At 46.7% G+C, this 24,265-nt stretch overlaps 2 protein-coding genes across 5 annotated transcripts in view; both read right to left on the minus strand.

Annotated features, from left to right (window-relative positions):
- Positions 1-2,202: 2,202 nt before the first annotated feature.
- Positions 2,203-4,693, minus strand: tnfrsf9a (tumor necrosis factor receptor superfamily, member 9a). The gene is made up of 7 exons (XM_076041881.1): positions 4,023-4,693; positions 3,446-3,565; positions 3,219-3,356; positions 3,075-3,147; positions 2,885-2,985; positions 2,645-2,791; positions 2,203-2,527 (listed from the first exon to the last, which is right to left on the minus strand). The coding sequence occupies exons 1-7, from the start codon at positions 4,156-4,158 to the stop codon at positions 2,412-2,414; spliced, it is 831 nt and encodes a 276-aa protein (XP_075897996.1). The 5' UTR covers positions 4,159-4,693; the 3' UTR covers positions 2,203-2,411.
- A 1,740-nt stretch (positions 4,694-6,433) lies between these two features.
- The window catches only part of LOC142898692 (segment polarity protein dishevelled homolog DVL-1-like), a 28,038-nt gene continuing 10,206 nt past the window's right edge, over positions 6,434-24,265 (minus strand). The window contains exons 4-17 of one of the 4 annotated variants that reach the window (XR_012928628.1): positions 20,055-20,173; positions 16,924-17,062; positions 16,033-16,126; positions 15,870-15,939; positions 15,614-15,753; positions 15,114-15,190; positions 14,618-14,685; positions 13,535-13,612; positions 13,224-13,358; positions 12,245-12,412; positions 11,910-12,125; positions 11,362-11,412; positions 10,358-10,396; positions 8,346-8,481 (exon numbers count right to left, since the gene is read on the minus strand). Coding sequence is in view for 3 of the 4 variants with exons in the window: in XM_076041781.1 (XP_075897896.1) it covers positions 7,976-8,481; positions 11,910-12,125; positions 12,245-12,412; positions 13,224-13,358; positions 13,535-13,612; positions 14,618-14,685; positions 15,114-15,190; positions 15,614-15,753; positions 15,870-15,939; positions 16,033-16,126; positions 16,924-17,062; positions 20,055-20,173 (1,810 nt within the window). In the remaining variant the exon portion in view is untranslated. The other 3 variants (XM_076041785.1, XM_076041781.1, XM_076041784.1) reach the window with 3 other exon arrangements.

The following is a 24,265-nucleotide window of genomic DNA, read 5'->3' on the forward strand; positions in this document are numbered from 1 at the left end:
GCTCCAAAACTCACTAAATTTGGCAAGCAGGTCAGAGCTGGCAAAAAAAATTAATCATAAAATGAAGAGAAAATGGCAAAACTCGGCTCTATAGTGCCCCCGTAAATGGTCCGAGCAGCCACTAAAAAGGTCATTGGGACACAAAAACCCAGCTGTTCATCTCGTCGAGATCTACATTTCTCACGCTCTGACCTGGCAGGTTGGCAATCTGGAAGTGCTCTATTTCCAAAAACAAAAACGTTTTTTTTAAAGCGCAAAAGTCAAAAACCATCAATGGTGGTGGCATGAAAATTTTGTATTACACAAAAAAGACCATTATGATTAAAAGTTTTTCAAAAAAAAGAAAGTCACAAGATCCTTGCTTTTACCATTTTATGGCCCTTCTTTTGGTCCCTGTGTTTTTACATTTGCAGACATGTTGAGATTTTGCATTCTACCACTCCGTCTCATGCTAAACTGCAAAAATCTGTATGTAATATTTGTGGAGTAAGAGAGCAAGAAAGGAAATATACACCTTGTTTTATTCGATATTTCAAAACTTATTTCACAGACCAAAAAAATATAAAAAAAAATAAAAGATACAATAAATGTGAAATTTTTATCATATAAATAACAGGCACATACACATTAAATGTTGCTGGTGTAACATTTAAATGGTAATCTAAAAAAAAAATGTTGTTCCATTTAAAAGGACCAGTGTAAATTTGACTGCACTTGTGGTCTGGTAACAGACGTAGTCGAAGTGTGACTCAGACCAAGAGCCTCATACTCTACTGTTGCTGTGGGCTTAAGATACTTTGAGCCCACATGACACATTTGTCATATATTCCATTTCATTGTAAAGCTACGCCCCCAACTAAATTTCCACTTGGTCTGATGCAGCAGCCCACTCCTCTCTCGTAGGCGATTAGCAAACACAACCAGAGCGTCAAGCTGACCGGGGTAGGGGGGCGGGGTGGGGGTGGGGGTGGGGGGCTCGGTATCGATGAACTACTCAATCACACTCTCTAAAGTTTACTCAAAGATGCCTTCTATTTAAAATATATTAAAAGTATGTCTCCTCTGAAAACCAGGACATTTTCATCACAAAAAACAAACGGGAGGTGAAAGCAGGACATGTCCCGGGAAAATAGAACATTTGGTCTCTTAAAATGGAACACATTCCTTCCAGTGTGTCATTAATTCCTTGGGAAATGCCACTTAACACACACAGTTGGAATCACAAATATTTGTGTGCTGCGTGTGACTAATCAGTCTGAGGCATCTACTGCTCTGGCAGTTAGAGCGACAATTCAGATTCAACAGCCCCGAAAGTTACACAATAGGCCACAGCTGCTCTTGCTTAAGAGTTGAACCCCACCTTCCTCTCCGCCTGCCATCTACTTGAATGGTGCCATTCAAGGGCTGCACTGCTCTACTAACCGTGGCGCCAAAATAAAGCGGCAGCTCATGTGTTCACATGTTGGTGGGGGAGAGAAATTTTACTAAAGCAAGAGCAGGAAAGTCCTTACACTGAAGTTCCTGGTTGTGTTGTGTAAGACAGGCAAATTACCTCGGGACCGCGACGAACTGTCAAGGCAGGCTATTGTTGTTTTTATATATTTTCACTATCTGTTATACAAAGTTGCCATGTAGAGTAAATGTGCATATTTAAATACATCTGCATAAAAACAAAATCACATTTAACCTCATAAAATTAATTTGTACATTATTTTTTCTCAATTTCTGGTAGTTTAAAAAAAAAAAAACCCTCACTAGGTGCCTGTGGAGACCAAGTTGGCACTATGTAAACGGAGACTATCACTCATAGTAATAGACTTGCACTGTAAATCCAGTACAGGAAACACATCTGACATGCAAATAGGTAGGTGTAAAGTTCCCACTCATTCAAAAAGTACAGTATAATTTTACAGATGACTGTTTTATCTTTCTATTTTCCCAGCTGTTGCCTGAGTTAAAACAGCTTGTTGTGTTATGTACTTAAGCTGAATTCTTCAAACTAAAACTCTCTATTTTGAGAAACTGCCTGATGTCTAGTTAATGAAAAGACAAAGCACAGGCACACAGACTAACAGTCTGCTGTCATCTTTGTAAGGAAAGGGGTTTTTTTGTTTTGTTTTTTCCCTATCAGAATTCCCCTGACCTCCCTGGATTGCAGGCAGTGTGATTGTGTAGAAACAAGTCACAATGAACCTTATCTCGAAACATCTGCTTTGTTTAATCAATGTGGATGAGGAACTAAAAGTAAATGCAGCTTTTTCTTTGAAAGCCAAACGGCTCATCGCAAATCAAATGGGATTCATTGCCAAAACGAATGTCTCTAAATCAAAGTGAAGCTTTTCCTTAATCAGGAAGGCCCTCTTATGTATACAGGATATTGTGAACACCTCAACTGTTCACCGTCCACCTATTCATCTAATGAGCTGCTTTGATGCCTCACTGGACACAAGGGACTCTGAGCTGCTGCCGTGCTCCTGCTCGGCCTCATGGAAGCTGCACTCGATGGCGATTAATGTTCTCGGATCGTCTGAGGAGGAGAAAATAACACAAATGTAGTTTTTTTTTTCACCAACATGCGCGTGACGGAGGTGATTAACGCTTAAGATCAACTCGTTCAATGTGCAGACGTGGTGGTAATGGTCACCTGTTGGGGTTCTGATTATTGGGGGTTTGATGACAGCTGGTGGCCTTTTCCTTCTAATGCTGATTTTCATGGCTGTGACAAGGATGATTGCGAGGAGCATCATGACAAAGGCGGTGAGGACAGTTAGAAGCAGAGGCCATGTCTCGTCTATTGTTAAATCACACAAAAATAAGACTTGTGAGCTTTAATTTAAAAGGGAACATCAGAGCAAATGTAAGATGGAGTCTCGTTTGATTCTACCTTCTACATATATTGGACTGATAATTTTGTCAGTGTCAGGTCCACACTTGCTGTCAGTGATCGCGTCTCCGTTACTCATAATGTCATTGGGATTGGGACACCTTTGGAGAAAAAACAAGAAAAGAAGATGAAATCACTCAAGATAAGTCATTGCACAGAATGGAGGACTCTGAGCAGAAGATCTTCTTACTTGGTGCTCCAGGGTTTACACTTCTGGTGGATCTGGTCGTTGAAAGTCCCATTTGGACAAGGCCTGCAGGAACCTGAGCACAGAATTGGATTAGTTTCAGTGCCCATCCTGGACAATAGCTGTCATTGGCTTGTTGAAACTCACGATTCTCCGTGGGCTCCTGGCCTTTGCCGCACTTATCAATGCAAAAGCTGCACTTGTCATTGCCACACATTAACCCTTCTTTGCAGCCGCACACTGTGTCAGACGAGGGGGTGCATTCCTTCAGCAAGATTTGAACTCCTAGACACGGCAGGAAGGTTGTGGAAGCGTGATTCAGACAAATTTCAATCAAGGAAATGTAGTTTAGTTAATTGAGTCTTCTGCCTTACCCACACACTGAGTACACCGGTTGCACTCGCTGTTTGTAGGACCTTTCGTGTACATGTTGGGCCTGCACGGGGTACAAAGGTCCTGTGGCTTCGGTCCACACTTTCTGAGCAAGCGGTTTCCTGTGACGAGCAAAGGAGATGCACTGTCATTTTTTTTCTGTCACACAGTCTTCAAGTGAAATGTGTGGCGGGGAGCTGTGAGAGCACTGCTGGGAATCAGCATGTTTTAAAACAGCATTGACAGAATCAGAAAGAATATCCAAGGTACTATTAAACATGAAAATTATTCTGACATCATTCCCTCATTCCTCTTTGTTGTGGTATTAAATGAGAAACGACTGAAACTACATCTGGTTTCCAGTAACCACTGTGGGTAAAACGGCTCGTGCCTGGGATGTGATTCATTCATTTTGTACATATAAATTATAAACATATACATACGTCATTGGCTTCTGCTGTGTTTTACCCTCAGTGGTACGACATACAGTAGTTTTACACATACATACAAACGATCACGCACAAAACAAATTTCATCAATCCGAAATCATTTAAAGTGTTCGTCCCACTTGTTACTTACCAGCATGGCAGGAGTCACAGCACACATTGGATCCATTCAATGTCCAACTCTTGCAGCCCTTGGGTGTCCGTTCAGGGACGCACCAAGATCCCTGCACGAGCATTAAGAGCGCTGTCACCCACAAAAGAGAAGACATCACTGCTGCCAAGTTGGCTGAAGCCTCAAAAAAAAAATGATCAGCTTAATCCAAAGAAAATTCAGCAGAGTGGGATGTTTTTCTCAAAAACCAGAGCAAAAAGAAGAGAGCTTCTTTGTTGTTCTGTTTGAATGGAGATCTTCAGCTGTATTTCTAAAATGAATGAACCGACTCAGCTTCCCTTCTGAAAATGATGTGTGATGTGAAGGGCAGCGGTTTAAGTAACTCATCACAGCAGAGTGAAGCATGTGTTAAGGGGGCGGGACTTGGGTAGGCTTGTCATCTAAAGACGTAAACACCTTTAGATGACAAGTTGTACTTTCATTTTGCAAAAAAATAAAATAAAACATGATAAAAAACTAACTGAAAAACAGAAGTCATATAATGACTGGGGTTGAAAAACAAACGTGACTTTAACAACTTCCCTTGTTCTCAGTGACACTGTTTTCCCAATACACTTCAAAGTTGTATTTCATTTTTTGTTTGTTTATGTTTATTTGTTTGTCATTGGTTCACGCACTTGATGCTTCTAAAAGTCCGGCTTTCACAAAGTCCTTCCTTCGCTCTGGTTAATGAAATTGAAACCTGTGTGAGGAGTGCTAATTCATTCTTTTGACTGAAGCCCATTTATTCTGCTTATTTGACTGTGATGAGTGGTGTTCTATTATTATTATTTCATTTCAGAAAGTATGACCTTTAAGATTTGTTAAACAAAGTTCAGGCTGATGTCACAGTGATGCGGGGGGATTTCCTGCACAGGCTCTGTATTTCATTTAGGGGTTTCGTTGAGTCTATAACTGTTGAATAAAAAAAAAAAAAAAAAAACCTTATCGTCACATTCTGTATCAGGCCAACACTCGGAAGGGAACTCCCTCAGTTTATCATATGAACACGTTTTCTTAATTGCGCTATTGGATGATTGTCAATTCTATATCGAAAAAAAATGATGGCTGATGAGTCATGATGAATCGTGTGTGTGTCATCCCCTTGTCAAAAAAAAATTCCTACAATTCCCTCCCAATTATCCTTGATGATAATATGGCTGGGACATTTTCAGCCACAGCTGCAGACTGAAAGGAAAACTATAAACACTCTACGGAGACTGAATTGTTGAAAAAGAAAAGTGAAACTGCTTCCTAGTGGGCTTTAGTAACCTTTATAGGTGTACTTCTCTTGTTTCCTTACAGTAAGTCCATAGGCTTTTGGAAAACAACAGTGACTCAGCCAGCGTGAGGCCACGGGATGACTGATTAATGAAGTCCTTTCAGCTGACTAATGTTCAAATGTGCCAGTGTCATTCCTGTCACACACTGCCATCCTCGTGTACTCTACGTAACATTTAGCAGCTCGTCTTGACCTTTTTTCTTTTTTTTTACACTGCCGGCCCAAGTTTTTTTTTTTTTTTTTGCTTCCTGGGCTGAAAGGGTAAACGTCTTGTGACGTCACAAGCCCTACCGCCGCCCACACGTTGCTCACAAACACCCACTTCCCATACTTTACCCTTTAACCTCCCCCAGTGAGTTCAGCTATTAAACGCAGTAAACTCCAGCGGCCCCGATTAACATAGTGACTCGGAAAGCACGTTCGAGTGAGGCTCACTCTGCTGCTGGTAAATGTAGGCTGACATCAGCTCCAGCAGTCAAAGTGCAACCGAGGGCAGCGCAGTCCTGCGTCAGCATCGTTCTTAATGACGCCTCCGGTCCAGATGCTGATGTCTCAGCTGGGCTACTGAAGCAAAAATAAATAAATAAATAAATAAATAAATATATATGCGCACATTCTTCTTCCTCAACAACTTCTTCTAGACACATTCAGAACCGTGAGAGGCGTGCGGCGTCACGATCAACGGGGATGACGTCAGCGGCGACAGTGGTTGGCGGGTCCGGCAGCTCTGTTAAGCTCGCGCGCGCGCGCGCGCGCGGGTGTACGTGTGAGCGGTGGCTGATCGCTAGATGAGGTGAGCAAGGCCGCCCACCCACAGGGAAAGTACGCAGCCGCCGCTGCCGCCCAGGAAAGAGGTGTTTATCGTCTCAAGCCATCCTGAGCGGTTAACACGTTTCTTCTGTGGTTCTCCTTTACAGTTCGTCCTCTGCGCGCGCTTTTTTTTTTTTTCTTTTTTCAGCCTGCCAACTTCGTTCACGGTCGTCTTACTTAGCAATAAATTGATAAATGATAGATAATAATCGAGGTGGTGCATTGCGAATGTCTCCCCCTAGTGTTCATGAGTCTCAAAAAGTGTCACGTTACAGCAAAATAGCAGAAACCAAGCAGGCAATTGTTTTTTTTAACATATATATTTTTTTTTATTCATATATATAATAAATTTCTATATACAATTTATTCTTCTTTTGCAAAGGAACAAAATTAGAGAAAGAGAGAGAGAGAGAGCTTTGATTGCAAACAGTGTTTCATACTAAAGGAAAGAGACAAAATGGAAAAGTGCACATACAATTAGTGTGTCCGCGAGTTGCTTCCCTCCTGTGATAGTGTTTTGCTTTTTTTATCTTGTACGTATGTGCAACGGGGGGTTGCCGCTGTTTTGCAAGTAGATTAGAATCTTCGGGATGGCGGTTGCCTTTAAAGTTGCTTTGATGTTGAAAATGAGACGATTCAGACGACAGTCAGAAGTAAAGATATATATCACTGGCAGCTGCTGCAGTGTTAAGAAACATCCTACCCACATTGTGAGGCTTTGGCTTTATCGCACAGACTTACATGGAGGGAGCAAACTGTCTTTATCTCATCTCGTCGGCGCTGACTTTGCTTGTGGGTGTCCACGCAGTTTTTCCGCGTGCGGTGTTACTTGTTCACTCGACGTCGGGGTTTGACGGCAAATACGATACATTCGACAAAGCACAGCTAAGGGACAGCGGAGACTGGCCTCCGATTCACAAGGACTGAACGTCTGATTGTCGGTCTTGTCAGTCGGTCAGTCGTGTGTAGTCCAGGTCAGAGTTTGACACCGTTGGCGCAACGCGATCACATAAATAACATCACGAAAAAAAAAAAAAAACATAAAGAAAAAAAAAAAAATGCATCCAGTGTACGGATTCCTCCTTTGAGAAACATTGGCAAAAGGTTACCCCTCCTCTCCGTCGTAGCAATACTTATAACAAAAAGGATCAGTAAAACTTCTTTTCTTTAAAGCAGTTGAGACAGTCATGCAATAACAGCCGAGTCCAACTATTGGCTGGAGGGTTAGTCCAGTTCCAGTGGTTGGCAGTTAAGAGCTTGAGCGGTGGCAGCGCCGCAGTACAAAAGGAAACCCAGGGAGTTGGGAGGGGCAGAGGTTTCGGTGCAGAGTGCTAAATCTCCCAGCAATACGCCGACGTGAGTCAGGAGATGAGTTCCGAGCGAGAGAGAAATGTTCCGCCGCTCTTGTAAAGCCGTCTGTCCAGGTCTGGGGGATTGAAATCCAGAGCCCAGCCAGCTCGTCGGTATCCTGGGGGAGCCGCGTGGCAACGATTAAAAGAATCACCACACCAAACACCACTCACGGTTTCACAAACTGTACACTTGACGTCAATACAAAAAAAGCACGGCTCGGGGAGGGGGAGGTTCTCGGGGGTGCGGGAGGGGGGGCTCCAGCGGGGGGGTTTGGGCTGTCGTCCCCTTTGCTTCCGCTCAGAAAAAGAGGGACGGGTGGCCGGCTGGTGAGCGGGCAGGCGGGTGGGCGGAGCAGAGGGACGGTCCGTGTTCTGAACTCAGAGACAGTCAGGGGTGGTGGTGGTGGTGTCGGGGGGCGTGGGGTCTCAGAAGGACTTAGCACTCCACGGGGGGGTCAGAGGGGAGGTGGATGGGGGTTCGAAAGGCACTGTCACATGATGTCGACAAAGAACTCGCAGGGGTTGCCCATAGCATGCTGGAAGGACTGGCGACTGGCGGTGAGCTCAGGGGGCACGGCCGCCAGCTCCCTGCCGGGGGGGGCGCCGGGGGGCGTGCTGCTGCTGACCGAGGTCTTGGGGGGCGCCAGTCGGGCCAGACAGTACGGCGGGGGCAGGCCCGGGGGTCCGTAGGAGGAGGCGTGGCTCCGCTCGCTGTGGGCGCAGGAGCCCGGGCCGGGCTGGGCGAAGGGGGCGTGGCTGTAGGTGAAGGACGGCTGGCTGTGGTGGGAGAGCGAGTGGCTCCGGTGCGACTGGCTGTGGTGGCTGAGGGTGGAGCGGGCGTGGCTGTGGTGGCTCATCTGGCTGGCCGAGCGGTCGCTGCGCCTCCCCCCGCGGGCCCGCTGCTCGGATTCGCTGCACGCTGACCTCTGACACTTCTCCTGCGGGGAGGAGCGTCGACCTTTTTCCGCGCTGGGGTTGGATCCACTGCTCCGGCTCCCTGTTGATCAAGGACAAAGGATTTTTTTTTTTTTTTTAGCTTTTTTAGGTTTTTAGATCATAGGTCAACCTCCATCAGCTGAACTTGATTTTGCGGCTGTCTATTTATATAGAGGTCACACGTTAAACAAAATATATTGTAAAAAAGTGGGGGTGCGGGGGAGCCATGAAACAGCAGAACTCAACATTCATCATGAAGGACTTTACTTATAATTACTTAATTACTTAAATAGCTTGTTCTGTCTGATGAATGTATTAAATGTAAGGGTCCAACAAAATACATAATTCACAAGTTTCTGCCAGTGTTTTCTAACTACAATCTGAGTTTCTAGCCTGACTCCCCAGAAAGAAGAGTCCATCCTTCACTCAGCTGTCTGGCTTCAGTTTTCAGAGGGGTTTTTTAATGCTTCAAGCACACAGTACTGGAGAACCCACACAACCCCCTTGTGATGTCACACAAATAAGTGGAGCTCCTTTCAAGACCACCTTCCAGCCCCTTGTTTGAACCTTCTTCCAAATAAGGGGGAGGTACAACACAGCATCACTTTTGACAGCAACCTGAACTGAGGACTTTTGCAGGACAGTATGTTTTAAACAGAGAGCTAAATGTGTTATTTCCTGGAGATCTAAAGATTTATTACCGTTACATTTTTAATATGAGGGGCTGGCTGTAGTCCATGCTGCTCTAATTTAGTCTGAGATTAACTTCTTTTTTTTAAGTGTTTATGTTATGGGACCTTGAACTACACCTTTTCCAGTTTGTTTAAGGTGTGACTGAAGTTTTCCATAATCAAACAACAGAGAACCAACAGTTAAGGACGTAAACTACTTCAGAAGGCCCCCTCCCTCTCCAAGGTTTACACAGACACTTTCACAATTAAACACTCATGTAACATAAACGTCAACACCATACGCCTGTATTGGAGTCACACGAGGACAACGCAGAAGGAAAGGAGAGACTTGTTTGACTCTCGTCATAATCACATCCTCTCTTCTCGTTCGAGTTGCGTGGTAGTGTCACGTCCCGACGCTTGTCGTGCACACACACTATGAATGTATTCTGGCGAGTTGTACAGAGCACCCTGTCGTTGCAGACTTTTTTTGGAGAACACAAATTAACTAAGAAGGTTCTCGGCTGTGTCCCCAGTTGGACACAAACTGGTAGTAGCGCCACGCGTTGAAGGAGCTCGTGTCATGACTTGTTTTTCTTCCGGAGGCAGACGCACATTGTCCAGTTAAACTCTGACCAAGGCGTATACATGACGGAGAAATCTGAGTTCTATTTGTATTATCTGGGTGTCTAAATCGGACTTCTCAAACTCTGATCTTAGTCGGACTAATGCGTTCACATGCAATTCAGTTGTCCGATCGTAATCGGACGAGGGCAATCATTCGGTTTTCTCGAGTGTCATGTAAACGCACCGACTGGTACAGGCCAACCACACTGCTGCGACATCATTCCACGTCAACACCCCACCCTCAATGAGCCCAGCAGTACTGGGTTAAGTGGTGCATGATTGATCAGCGAGAATGACAGCAAAAAGCCTCAGAGTGGTCATCCTGCATCATGCACCTCCCAGCACAGGACAGCAGCATGCTCAGAGGTGCAGAGAAGGGGAATGGGCCACTGGGAAAGTTGCGCGCGCGCACACACACACACACACACACAGACAGAAGCACACACACAAGAGGATACACATGGAAGAGAGCAAGACGCATGGGACAGCAAAAGGATGGAGACCTGAGAGCAGCAGAGGTAGAAAGCAAGGGCAGATACAGACAGAGGGGCGAATGCAGAGGAAGAGAATTAAAGTGAGCAGCAGAGGAGGAGAGTGGGGGGTGGGTGGGTGGGGGCGAGGGGGTGTTAGCAGGCTTACCGGTTCCCCCAAAGTCCTGGGACTACCTCCTCCTTCAGTCTACCGTTGCCCAGCAGAAACAGAGGGAACAACAGAATTACACACACCACCCAGCACAGCCACGCCCCCTTCGAACAGCTATAGCTCATGTGGCCTTGGACTGTGCAATCTGCTCACCCTACCACAGACAAATGCTCAAACTGTGTGTGTGTGTGTGTGTGTGTGTGTGTAAAAGCTGCTCCTCGAAAAGGCAGAGAGGAGGAAGTGAAAAAATAATCATAAAAATGAAGATGCATGCAATCAAACAGCCAGTAAAACCTGTTCACAAGTGCCAAAAATGGGGGCGGCGGGAAGAAAATCAAATTTATGACATGATGAGATGCTCAGATCGGCCACAACATTTAAAGCACCTACCTGGTCTCAATCTTACGCAAACTTGAGCCTATCAGCTAGAAAATCCTGGGATTCTAAAAGTTGCCACTTTGTAAAAACTGCGTCTTGTCACCAGGAGCTCGACGTGTCCAATGTGCCTTGGAGCCACAATGAATGAGCTGAATGTGAGGTGAGTGTTAAAATCATCCTGTTAGCAAGTTGGTGTTCACGTAGTATAAATCAATGCTTGCCAAAGGTTTTATAGGACGAGGGACAGCGTGGTTGAACTGTATGGGCATCAATTTCATACACGTCATCTGCCTGATGATTCAGTATAGTGGCTGATCTGGTCCAGACCGTCTGTTCTAAAGTGAGCGTTCCATGACAGCCCCTCACCCAGGAGCCATTGTGCCAATCTACCTGACTGTCGTCTCTCACTTGCAGGTACAATAATATACATATCCATAAACATGCGGCAGCGACGCAAAGCACGAGCAGCCACTGATTGCACATCAAAACAAATAAACAAGACCACCGGGCAGCTAATGAGGAGGGGTGATGACGACGTCGATGGTGATCATTAAAAGCTGGTGGTTTGTGACGGACACGCGGCTGATCTGATTCGCTCATATTTTCCAGGTTTGTGTACACACCCAGTACTGCAGAGCTGTTCCGCCGCATGGCTCGAGAGGCTCATGATTGACCTTGACGACACAGGACTTGTTTTAGATTACACACACACCCCATTCATTTTATTAATAATAATAATAATTATAATATGAATCATAATAATGGATTGGATAGCCACAGATGCCCTGGGGCAGACTGACCACTCACTCCCCTTCGACCACCAACCACCCAACATCCACTCACATTCGTACGCGGCAATGTGGGTTAAGCGTCTTGCCCAAGGACACAACAGCAGACAGGGATGGAGCAGGATTTGAACCGCCAACCTTTCGGATGGCTGGACAACCCGCTCTACCTCCTGAGCTACAGTTGCGCCAATTTTGCGATGCCACTGCCAGCATGCTGAACCCGGGTGGCCAGCAGGGGCTGACGTTATCCTCGTTATCCTCAGAACGCTTTGACTCAGGGCAACTTGTCACGTTGCACATGGAGTGAAATCATCACGTTCAATAGCGAGAAGCAAGATGGGAACTCCCGAGTCAAGACCTCCGCCTTCCTCCTCGTCACTCACCCTCGCTGTGCTGGCTGCCGGCGCTCCCGCTGTGGAAACTGTGGCACGGGTCCGAGTAGCCCGGTGGGAAGCTGGGGGGCGCGGAGGGGAAGGGAGGGTAGGGGAAAGGCTGCCCGCCCATGGGCCAAGGGTTGCTGGTCGGGGGGAGCGGTGCCAGAGTGTCCTGCTCGGAGCCCCCACCGCTGGAGCCCTCGTTCAAATTGAGCGAGGCCATGTCTTTTGGGAGGAGAGGAAAAAACAAAACAAAAATAAAACAGAGAAGCAGAGAGATTTAGCACAACGGCTGCATTCGGCAGCACCGGGGAAGACAGGAGAGGTGACGCGGGCGGCTGTACTTTGGCAGAGGTCTCCGAAGGTGTAGTAGCACTGCTCCGAGAAGGTGATCTTGTTGACGGTGTGTCTCAGGTAGCCGTGTTTCAGCAGACTGCTGGCGTACTTCCTGGCGTCCCTGCGATCCTTGAAGCCCTCCACCCTGGAGTAGAGCCAGTCCACCACGTCAGCACCTGGTACGCAAAACAAACGAACGTGTCAGCACCTGCTCTAATGTGTCGACAACTCTGTCGTCGGCAGCCACACTGACTGGTGACAACGCGGGCCAGCGGCAAAATACTGCAGGGCAAAAAAAATATAATAAAAAAGGTTTTGATTTTATGGGTTTGATGATGCAGGGTTTGATTTTATAGCATTTTACAGTGCAGATGACACCAACTGTACTGCAAACCAGTACTTAGACTTAGACTTTCTTTATTGTCATACAGGCAGCAATCTTTGCTATGCTGTATAAATAAAAAATAAAAAAATAAAAATATAAAACATCTGGAGGTAGAATAAAAATCAATAGATAGAATAAAACATTTATAGGTCAGAAAAATATTGCGCTAGGTCAGAAATATATTACTAGTACTGATGCAGTCTAAAGGGTAAGAAGCGCACGCATGTAGTTTTCCTATTGTTTGTATGTTGTTATGTCCACAGGTATACAAACCTTAGTTAAAATCTATATTTCTGTATTTCATCCTTGCATGATTAAGATTTGATGGATGTCAAATCATAAAATTACCAGTACGTGGTAACAGGTTGAAAAAAAAAAAAAACCTGTTACCGGTTGTGTCAGTTGTTCTAAATGCCACGTTAGCATTTTAGGTGTGCACTGCACAAACACAGTGTTGCTCATCTGCGATACAAAACCAGGCAAAAGCTGTCGCTGACAAACACAGAGGTGTGCTTTTACAACCGTAGCTGCTCTAAATTACGTGGAAAAACTCCCAGTCCTGACCTATCTGAAACACCATTTAACAGCTCAGCGTTTCTCACCTATCACGGCGTTGGCAATCGTGATCTTTAACCACATCCTGTCCCTGATCTCCAGGCCCGAGTCAGGCAGCTGCATCACCTTGACGATGGTTGCCATGTCAGTTTTACTCGCAGACAGAGGGAGGTCATCAAATTCTGGTCGGAGAAAAAAAGAGATTGTGTGAGAAAACACACACACACACACACACACACACACACACACACACACACACACACACACACAAAAGAAGTGTCTAAATGCCACAGAGCAGCCACCGCGTTGGTGGGTGGTTCATAGCTATGTGGCAACGGTGGACGTTTCTTATCTATACCATAGTGTGGGTAGGGTCCCGTCAAGGCGGTGGTGTGAGAAATCCAAGCAGCAGGGTCGATGGGTCTGACCGGTTCAGCTGAGTAGAGGCAGAGAAATGAAAAGCATCAAGCACCATCAACAACTGAATTTCATGACAATGATAGTCACCAGGTCAAAAGTACAGTTTAAGGGTTTTTCTGTTTTTTTGTTTTTAAGTATTGCAAATTTGACAGCATAATCTGGCAAAGTAGGGCACTGTAACCACTAGGGGGCACCAAAGCTAGCATTTTATGTTCCGAGTTGACGGAATGGCTGACCTCTGCTCTGAATCTATATATAAAACAAAATCATGTGCGCAGGATACATGCTGGATGTGACTCCACACATTTCCCAAATGTGTGTGCTCAACACTTTTGGTATTTTTTTAAATTCCAAATCCTTTTTTGTTTTTATTTTAGATCAACTACATGCACAAGCAGTGCAATATGCACAGTGTCTTGCTGTGGTCAAAATCAGTCACACAGGCAGCGCTGATAAATGACTTGATGTTTTTTCATGGTCACTGTTGTCACTCTGGCATTTAAATGGCAATCGACTTCTCCTGTAGCTGCCTGAGAGTTACATTGCGTCAGTACAACTGGAGTATAGCTACTCAAACTTCTTAGATCCATATGGCTTTGATCATTTGAAGAACATCTTTAAAATGATTTTTACTATAACTTACTCTTCCTATTGTTCTCAAGCCAGTATTCGCATTGCTGTCGTGGCTACATACAAACTGAAAAGCAGATGCTTTTAGTGCTACCATACCGCCCAGTGTTGAAAATATAAAAAAAGGATATGGCCTACAGCAACTACTTAGAACTAAGCCATCACATAAAACACCAACCCATACGTAAAAATGTCAAGCAGTTCAGTCAGTTTTGCGATAAATGTTCCAGTAAGTGGGTTTAATTTGCAGTTAATAAACTATGGGCCATCATCATGATCATGGTAATGTGGTTTTATGGACATTTTATTATCTATTGCACACCAGGGCCGACAGAAAGCTGCGTGGCTGAGGCCAGCCAGGTGTCCAGAGCAATAGTGGTAATTGACTCACCACGAGGTATGGTGAAGTAGCTCCGTGGAGACGGGTCCCAGCATTTGGCAACAGTAAGACTAATGGGACTAGAGAGGAAGCAAATGGAAAATCAATTTTAAATACACATCCGGGAGGGGAAAGGAAGTATAAATTACACTGACGACCACACACCGCTGGCCTTCAACCTCAAACCAGTGGTTCTCCCTGTCAGTAAACACTGACAGACAGCATAACATGTGCTTTCTTGTTGCAGCGTGAAGTACATCACTGTCTGACAGGTAAAAATGAACTCCAAACTCTAGGAGAGCAAGCTGCAACCCGCTCACAAAGTTTTCTTTGAAGTGAAATTGAGCGACAATTTTGAAAAAGTCTCGTATTGTGAATTTCAAAATAGGAAGCCTCGTGCATTCAGAAATCCAAGATATACATCATGGATGCAATAAATATAACTTTGAACCCATAAATGCAGAACACTTGCATAAAAACAATTTTCAGGGCAGTTTTCAGGCATTACCCAGTTTTGGAAACAATCTCTCTGAGGATCCTCACAGCGTCGTCATTGCTCATGTTCTCAAAGTTCACATCATTTACCTGGTGAGCAGACAAAAGAAAAGAAATATATATTATCATATCAGACAGATATATACCATATTTTTTTATTGCAGGACCACATTCAAAAGTGTAAATCTTCCTCGAAAACTTTACACTTGGATCTGCAAACTCGAAACAATACAAAATGTGTAGGTGCTGCATTGTTTTAGGCAACAAACTCATTCAGCCGCCGCGCGTTTAATAGTGGGCGTAGCCGCAACAGCGCACACATGAAAGAGCGCTAACAGGAAGGAAAAGGAGAGGCACATGAGAGCCCACGAACAGACGTAATTGCAAAAAAAAAAAACCCAAGATTTTCAATAGGCCACAAAACCCACGGATGGAAATCCGGCCGCTTGGCTTTGGCGACAGCAGCAGCAGCAGCAGCAGCAGCAGCAGCAGCAGAAAAGGCAGCTTGTATACCTGCAGGAGCATGTCTCCTGGTTCTATCCTCCCGTCAGCGGCCACCGCTCCTCCTTTCATGATGGAGCCGATGTAGATGCCACCGTCTCCGCGGTCGTTACTCTGACCGACAATGCTGATGCCGAGAAAGTTGTACTTTTCTGTCGACGGGGGGAAAGAAAGAGGACGAGTGAGAGAAAGCACACAGAACGTCAGCATGGCGACGGCAGCGAATCAAACCTCGCGCAAAAAAAGAAGTGATGTTTCTCAGCTTTACCCATGTTGAGTGTGACGGTGATGATGTTAAGGCTCATCGTAGAGTCCGTGATGCTGCTGAAGGAGGAAGACTGGTTGGGGGAGAAGAGACGCGTATTAAAAGCATGAACTCAATGTGTCTGTCCTGCGTGTTGGGCGGCTTGAGGCTCTCCGAGCGCGCTCACCCGGTCTATTTTGGACACTTTGTGTCTCCGTCGGCGGCGCTTGTGTCTGCGCATCAGTTGCGAAGAGGAGCTCTGTTCAGTGGAGCTGCTGAGTCTGCGACAGAGGGCGACAGCGGTCACATGAACAGACAGGGGGCGCCAGAAACACAAGAGGAAACTGTTTCATTCCTTTCTTATTTAATTTCAGAAGCTGTATTCTAAACCACAAAGCTGGTGAGAAAAGTAGACAGAGCACAAGTTTTGTTCCGCTTGCAGAGGTTTAATGACTTTTAGCTTTAAATTCCACTTTAAAAGCCCTTCGATACATTTTTTTTTTAACTTGGGTTTATATCCAATTAGTTTAATCCAAAATCCCACAACAGGGGGAAGTTCAATGTTGTTTTTGATTTCATGATTTTCTTAACTTTGCAGATTTTGCAAAACATTTACAGTGCAGACAGGAGATCTAGAAAATATATATTATTTTTGCACAATGTCTCATTTCATGCACAATGAGATATTCCTCATTAATCGCCAGTGAATCAGAAAGAAAATAATTCAGACCTCTAATGTGACTATAATGTTTTGGATTGCTTTCTTATTCCTTTCTCAGTTTTATTCTTTGTAAGCTGTTTTAGATTTGCAAAGAGAAAACCTTTTTTTCACAAACCACATTTTGGGATTTGCAAAAATTCTAAGAGCAGTAATTGGCCACTGAAAAGAGAAGTTATTTTTATGATTTATTAATAAACAGATCATTTTGCAAGAGATCTCACAACGGCCAAAGACCTTATTCTAACGTGTATTTTTAAACCTGTAATTTATCAAGAAGAAGAAGGAAGTACGCGTTCAGACGGGAACTACAGCTGAGCACCTAAAGGACCAGGATTCTATCGTGAGCTTGCGCGTTACCTGCTGGCGTCCTCGTCTTCCTCGCTGTCGACGAAGGAGCTGGACTCCAGCTCGCTGCTCATTACCGAGGTGCTGTCGTAACCCATGGCCGAGTCCCTGGCCGTGCGCTCTGATTTGGAGTGACCGTTGATGCGAGGGACTGCGGACAGAGAGAGGAGGCGCAGCAGCAGCGAGTCAGTCGGGAGGTCGCGCTGCTCTCTGCGAGGTCACATTACATCCAGGGGAAGGAGGCCTCAGTGTTTGTGGCATCTTCAGAGGAAGATCGTTATCGAGCGGTCGGCCATTGGCGCTTTCAACTCCAACAACTCAAGTTACAAATGAGCACAAACATGTTGACAGTTCACACTTCACAGGAAGTAGAGAGTAAAAAAAACAGCATTTTAAAATGTGCAAAAGTGAGACCTTGCTGTGCAAAATTACACAAAAGGGGGGCAGGGAAATGACGGCGTAAATCCCTGTGTCCATACGTACATTGCCAGCGAGGTGGCGCTGTTTCTGGGTGACAGCGAACTGGCTGGAAAGGCCTGGTAGAGAGGAGAGGGCGTGGCAGCCAGCGTGCTCGCCGAGAGCGAGCAAAACATTCCAGCAGTGAGGCTGTTCCCATCGCTGGCTCCGCCCACAAGGTGCTCTCATGAAAGCTGAGCCAAAGCACATAAGCAGCGAAGCAGCGGCGGGGGGGCCTCCACTGAGGGGGATTCGCTCCGACGCGTTATTCCCCTCACGACCCCGGAGGGCTGTGGTGCCACCGCAGGACACAAGAAGGAGTTTTGTCGTTTCAACCAAACTGATTTAAGGCCGCCGACGGTCGTCGCTGCTGCCTGGACGCTGCCACAGAGCACAGACAACGAAGATCAAATCATACTGGGAAGAGCGAAGAGAAAAGACAAGGCCCACTTGAAATGACTCAATCCAATTCAAAAGTTGTTCTAGTAAACTGAGACTGGCAGTGATGCAGTCACATCACATCGTCCTGATAAAAGAAAGAGAATCATCTCTCACCTCGCTGCAAAACACAACTTCTCGTACCGTGTCTGACTCCCTGTATTATTGTTAGTGCAAAAAAGACAGACAACAAATGGCGCGATAAGGCCACAAAGTGACATAAATGTCGAAGATATTCCAGCGCCAAGTGTCGACGGACGCAACCAGCAAATCCCGACGGCGCGCCTCCATCCGAGCCGCAGATGAAACTGAGAGTCGGGACAAAGTGTGGCCCCCTCGCTTCATCCCTGCCCCTCCCTCCCTTCCCTTCCCTCCCCTCCCCTCCCTCCTTTCTGCCGCACGCAGCTATAGAATAACTACTAATCTGCCTCGGACCAATCAAACGGCACCGTCCGCAGCAGCACTTACAGCACGGGATTTACGTCGATGTGCTTTCTGTGCCGCGTCCACCTCAGGTACAACACAGCATCGCAGTGTTGAAAGCTTTAAACGCCTGTTGGTCCACCAAAGAAAATAAAAAAGAAAAAGAAGATAAATGAAACACTTTTTAGATTTACTTGGCTGCTTGTGAGCTTTCCGTTTATGCTTTAATGCCTGCATAAGTGCTTTGGCTGAGCCGTGTCAAACTCATATGCTGGCAGGCTTAAATCCTTAAATCACAGTGTTTTGGGGGGGTGGGTGGTAGGGGATGATCTCTACATAAATCTTTGATATTTTTTTTTTCCATGAGATATTAGGTGTAACAACTGAAAAAAAAAGTCTCATCTTCCAACAGATATCAACATCCCATAAACTCTCGGATGAACCTGGCCCCCCTTGTGTAGTCTTCAAATGCGGCAAAGCCATATAAGACGGAGATAAGTTTTGCACTCTGACCGATCGCCAAGCATTCACACAAAAAGCCCAGAGTCACTCCGAGTGTCCGTATAAGATGACAAGAGGGGAATTCCTGCTGCGGCTGCTGACGGCGCTGCAGGCGGTGCGGTTAACAGAGGAGGCAACCGGTCATGTGACTCTGGCAGCAGACGGCGGGGCCACATTAAATGACACCGTAGCCAAGTGTTGCTCGCAAGATTTATGAGCCCTGAAACTGCTGGTAAACCAAGAGCGGCGCGCCCGCTTCCTTTGTCGGTTTCGCCCTATTAGAGGCCGCGGGAGGAAACGGAGAGAGAAGCGCTGGAGTCGTAAGAATTGTCTGCCCTTATAATTATTATTATTATTTTTCACCCTGGTATGACTGTGAGTGAAAGTGATTTCAACAGAGATCTGCGCGACAGCCAAATGTGGAAAGCAAGAACAACAATTTTCTCACCGTTCCCAAGGCCAAGCACAAACCCTGGGAGGGGGGGGCTTGTCTTCTCTGTTGCTGCCCCCACCCTCTGGAACTCACTCCCAACCTACATCCATGACTGCACTGACCTGCCGTCATTCTAATCACTGCTCAAAACACTTCAAAATTATTAGTAGTTGTCACTTGAAGTGGAGCTATTTGAATGATGTATCAACAAATGTTTTGTTGCAATAATTGTAAAAAAAGAATAATTTCCACTTTTTACTTCAGTACATCTCTTACTTCTACTGGAGTAAAGGAGTTGAACCAGTACCAAGTATCCATACTTTCAGTGAAATACAGTATGGTGATACTTTTGCCACCTCTGGTCTTAAAAAAAAAAAAAAAAAGCCAGCTTCATAACGCTGTCTTCTGATGTTTCCCCTGACGCCGCCTGAACGGGTGCAGTCACGGCCCTGGAGAGCGAAAACACCCTCTGACCATAAACCTGAGCCGCAGACAGGAAACAGAGGAGGAGGAGAGGAGAGGAGTTATTGAGCAGCGCAGGAAATTCCAGGAAGCTTGACACACAGTCAACCTCTTCACATCTCCGCTGATGGATTCACAGCTCTGAGGCCTGACATATCTGTACCTTCCCCGGGTCTCACATCACTTTCAGCGCAAACCTCAGGGCCTTTCGCCGCGTCTGCAGTTTTAGTCCACATTTGTGTGCGCGCGCGCGCACGCGTGTGTGTGTGTGTGTGTGTGTATGTGTGTGTGTGAGAGAGAGAGAGTTGCGTGAGAGGAAGTGAAACGTAAGAATTTGTCAGAGAAGGAGGAGGGAAAAAACGGACGGGTTAATTGCACTTGTCAAGGCTGCGTGGCGTGTGTGTGTGTGTGACCGGCCGATGATACTCACGCTCTGTTTCTCGCGCTCTCCTCCGTGCGCGCTCCCTCTCGCGCTCCCTGCGGTGGCTCAGGAGGGACTCGGTCCCCGTTTCCGTGTCCAGCCCATCTCGGCTGCTCACCGCGTTGGCGCTGCAGACACACACAGTGGGAGAACACCTGGTGACGCACGCAATCTTGCAGTACTGGAGATTGCTCTTGGTCTCCAGACCACTTTTTAAGGCCCTCGTCTCGGACTCGGAGGCATTTTCCCTCGGCCTTGCGTCGGTCTCGGACTGGACGGACTGGGGATTTTTGATCAAGACGAACGTCGATACTCTGCCAACACTAAAATGACCCAGAGTGACACTGCCCCATATTGCTAGATAGTTTATTCTTTAATTTTATGAAGCAAAGTTGTCTTTTTTCAAAATGGTTCAAAATAGCTGACAAAGCAGCTAAATGTTAAAGAAAATTAGTTCGATTTTGATTTTGATTTAGAAGCAAACTTGAATTTAAAAAAGATACTGGTCAATTTTTTCTGTTTTATTGTTATTTTTCTTTGATATATAAAGTCTTGGTCTTGTCTTGTCGATACTCTCTAGTCTTGACTGTGTCTTGGTGTTGGTTGGTGCGGTCTTGACTACAACACCACTCCTTCGTCTCTCACAGGAGAGACTTCCAAAAACACACTCTCCAGTCCGCCTGAGAGTGACGCTCCTGCACGTAATCCCCCCCCGAAGCTGCACTGCGCTGCTCTGTCAGATTACCTGCTCGCCAGCCGTCCCGCCTCCAGGGAGTAACGCAGCACGCACTGCGACTCCGCTTCAAATTCAGCCCCTCCAGGTCAAAATCGCGGCTTCATTGTTCGGCAGCACGGTGACGCGTCCCTCGCTTAAGTGTCGTTAATGACCAGACGCACTGAAGAGGACGCCGTTCTGCACAGTCCCGGCATTAATGAGGCCTATTGAAAGCCCAGATGGTGCCTGCGGCGTGATTTGGGAGAGTTACGACAGACGGACGGACGGACGGCGGAGAGTGACAGATTGCCAAAAAATAAATAAAAATGGAGAAGTGCTAAATCAGGCGTGTGCACTCGGGGTCTTGGAGGAGTGTGGAGGTGGAGGTGGAGGTGGGCTGGAGGGTAGATGGGGGGCGGGGGGGCGGGGGTAGATTGTTATTCTGTCAGAGGGGCCGGAGACGCTGTGGCCTCAGGCAAGCGGGGTGTTGAGGGGCTCACGCAGCCACGGGGCACCTGGGAAACCTGAAGCTGGTGAGAAGCTGCTCGACCCTGTCAGCTTGTCACACGCGCTTTGCCGCGAGTGCAACGCGCTCCTCGCACCTGCACAAGTGACGTGCGTGTGGGCACAGAACGCCTCCCGTTGGCAGAATTTTTCTACAAAAGAAAAAGAGAAAAAAGGAGGGGGAAACGCTCGCGCTCTCACACGCCGAGTGCCGCACCGACAATCGATGCAAATGAAAAACAGGCGGTGCGATGCGTTCTGCCATGTTCACCCGGCGGGACCGCGGGTTCAACGAGGCGTGCAAACGCCTTTCTGCATCACTGTCCCGGTGGATGCACCAGGTGCGGGTCAGTGTGTGTGTGCAAATATCACCAAAGACGCCTAGTTTGGATCAGCGCTCCGCCGATATGTTGCTGTTGTTGGGTTTTATGTGTTTTTTTGCACTGCTGATGCTCTCGGCAGATGGCTGAGATAAAGAGCGTCAACATGGAGTAGTTGCAGGCGAGGAACGGAAAGCAAAGAAGAACCAACGCTGCTGCGCTTCCACGTCCGTCTGGGACGTAAAAAGGAAAATTCAAAAACAGCTTGTTTTCTGTTTTCAGAAGTGCACTGGCAGTCGAAAGTTTGGACTCACCCTGTGAATTTAATGTCTTTTCTTTCATTCTGATGACTATTGACATTGCAGTTTCTCACTGAAGGCATCAAAACTAAGCATGAACACACATGGAATTATGTAGGAAACAATAAAAGGGTCAAATAACTCAAACATGTTTTATATTTAAATTCTTCAAAATAGCCACCTTTCATAAAAAGCATATTCAGGGTTATTCAATGTTTTTCTTTGCGGCTTAATTACATATATCTTGCTTCTATACATTTGATGTCTTCAGTATCTATCTGCAGTGTAGAAAGTTGTAAAGATAAACACAAAAAATTGCATGAGAAGGAGTGTCCAAACTTTTGACTGGTAGTGTAAATGCCATCCTGCTTATTATTCTGATTAGAAAACAACCACTTCAAATTTAAACTGTGCCAAATAAACAAATGAAACACTCTTACAAAATCTGCAAACACGACTCATTCACCAATCTACGGGTGCAAAAGCATCGGCTGATGCCGCTTGCGTTGTGGATCAATCGGCCCCCAAAGGCGAGTCAGGTCCACGTATGTCTGTGTGAGTGCGTGTGTGTGTGTGTGTGTGTGTGTGTACGCAGTGACCGAGGTGGCGGCGGGAGGCAGCGGTGGCTGCTGACGAGCAGGCAGGCAACGTCTGCTGATCCGCGGGGAGATTATCGAAGGCGCTGGGCTGCAGCTGTGAACAAATGCCACCTCCCTCCATCCCTCCACCCTAACCCCCACCACTCTCCTTTAAAGCCACCCCCACCTTTCGCTGCCAATCGCCACCCCCCCCCCCCCCCCCCCCACCTCCCTCCCCCTTGGGAAATGGAGATGGGCGCCTTTAATGTCTGCTAATCCGGATTACCAGGCGCAGACACGTCGGCTGTGTCCATTCTCAGTCCCCCCGCCCCAAAAAAACCACCACCTATTCTACGCGCTCATCAAATAGGGCCATTCAGCAGCGGCAAACACGTGAAATGCATGAATAAGGCACAAAGAGAAATGAAGTGGTAATAATATTCCAGCTATTTACAGACGCAGGAAAAGGGTGGAAGGCGAGACTCATTGTGGGAGGAGAAGCGGCTGCTGCTGCTGCTGCTGCTGTGGGGAATTCAACTGTGTCTGCGAGTCCGCCAGGGGGGAGACAGAGCGAGGGAGGGGGCAGGGATTTACATGTGAGTGGGGGGGGGGGAGATACTGATGCCATTTTTGCTCCACAAGGTGGCAGTGTTCCTGGTTAACGGCTGGGCCAGGAACAATAAAACCATCAGGGCAGCTGACAGCAGCAGAGCAGAGGGGGGAGGGCAGGGGAAGAGAGCGGCCTGTAGAGGGCAGGCGAGAGCCGAGACGTCAGAACCCCGGGATGAAGACGTACACGGAGACATGACGGATTGCGCATTCTCAATTTAGAGCTGCGGCCACGTTGCTCTCACGCAGTAATGGCAGCAGCACAGCCATCCGGCCCTCTGACACCCCACCCCCACCCCGACCCCACCCCTCGGCCTTTCCAGCTATATTTAGCGCCGGACCTCCTCTCAGTGAGTGTGTCTTCTCGCCACGCCGCAGGTTTGAAATTATAGTGGTGGGGAGGATGGTGAAGAGGGCGTGGGGGGGTGCTCAGGTACGACTCATACAGCAGCGGAGAGATTCCTCTCTCTCTCTCTCTCTCTCTCTCTCTCTCTCTCTCTCTCTCTCTCCGAGCTTTTGGCCCCACATGTTATTAACGTGTTATTAACCCAGTATGGTTGAATGCTCCTTGTGACTGAACACAATGGAGCCGAGCAGCGCAGCGTTCGCCTGAAGACGCGCGCGCGCGTGTGTGTGTGTGTGTGTGTGTGTGTGTGTGTGTTTGTGTATGTGTGTGTGTGTGTGTGTGTGCTTGTCAAGGCTATTTCGAGAATCAGCCGGCGCTCGTGCATTGTGTTTACATAGATGAGCGGACCGACGCCCTCGCTGCTCCACCAAAGCTGAGTTGGGGGCGCGGCGCAGGCGGTGGGGTGGTGTTGGTGGGGGGCGGGGGGGTTATTGCACACTCGTGGGAGAATCACACACCACTCCACCCAGTGGCGTAGTTCCTATTTATTCTAGTGGGTAGTAAACTCTGATTTCTTTTTTCTCCTCGTACACATCTGTCCAGCAGCAGCTACTTCATCACAACAAGAACCACCGTCATCACTGATTATGTACTGTCTAAATGTGAATGTATTGTAAGCAACATAACATATATAACAGCCATTTACAGCTGGACTTTAATTTACTGACAAAATGATTAACACACTTATATAAAAATAATAATAAATTGACATTTAATTTAATTTAATTTCATGTTAATTCTGAACATTTTCTTATACCTGCGTATCACGTAGACTACACGACTGACTTC

The sequence above is a fragment of the Nelusetta ayraudi genome, unplaced genomic scaffold (genome assembly GCF_046127955.1).
Source record: "Nelusetta ayraudi isolate G7.1 ecotype Tasmania unplaced genomic scaffold, CSIRO-AGI_Nayr_v1 ptg000070l, whole genome shotgun sequence".
Taxonomy (NCBI): Eukaryota; Metazoa; Chordata; class Actinopteri; order Tetraodontiformes; family Monacanthidae; genus Nelusetta; species Nelusetta ayraudi.

Bases quoted from the DNA above. Each gene is read 5' to 3' on its own strand.
- tnfrsf9a (XM_076041881.1), bottom strand. From the start codon at position 4,158: ATGTCTTCTCTTTTGTGGGTGACAGCGCTCTTAATGCTCGTGCAGGGA. The intron at 3,357-3,445 runs GTAAGGCAGAAG...TGCCGTGTCTAG, and splicing joins CCGGTGTACTCAGTGTGTGG to GAGTTCAAATCTTGCTGAAG. The intron at 2,528-2,644 runs GTGACCATTACC...TCTCCTCCTCAG, and splicing joins AATAATCAGAACCCCAACAG to ACGATCCGAGAACATTAATC.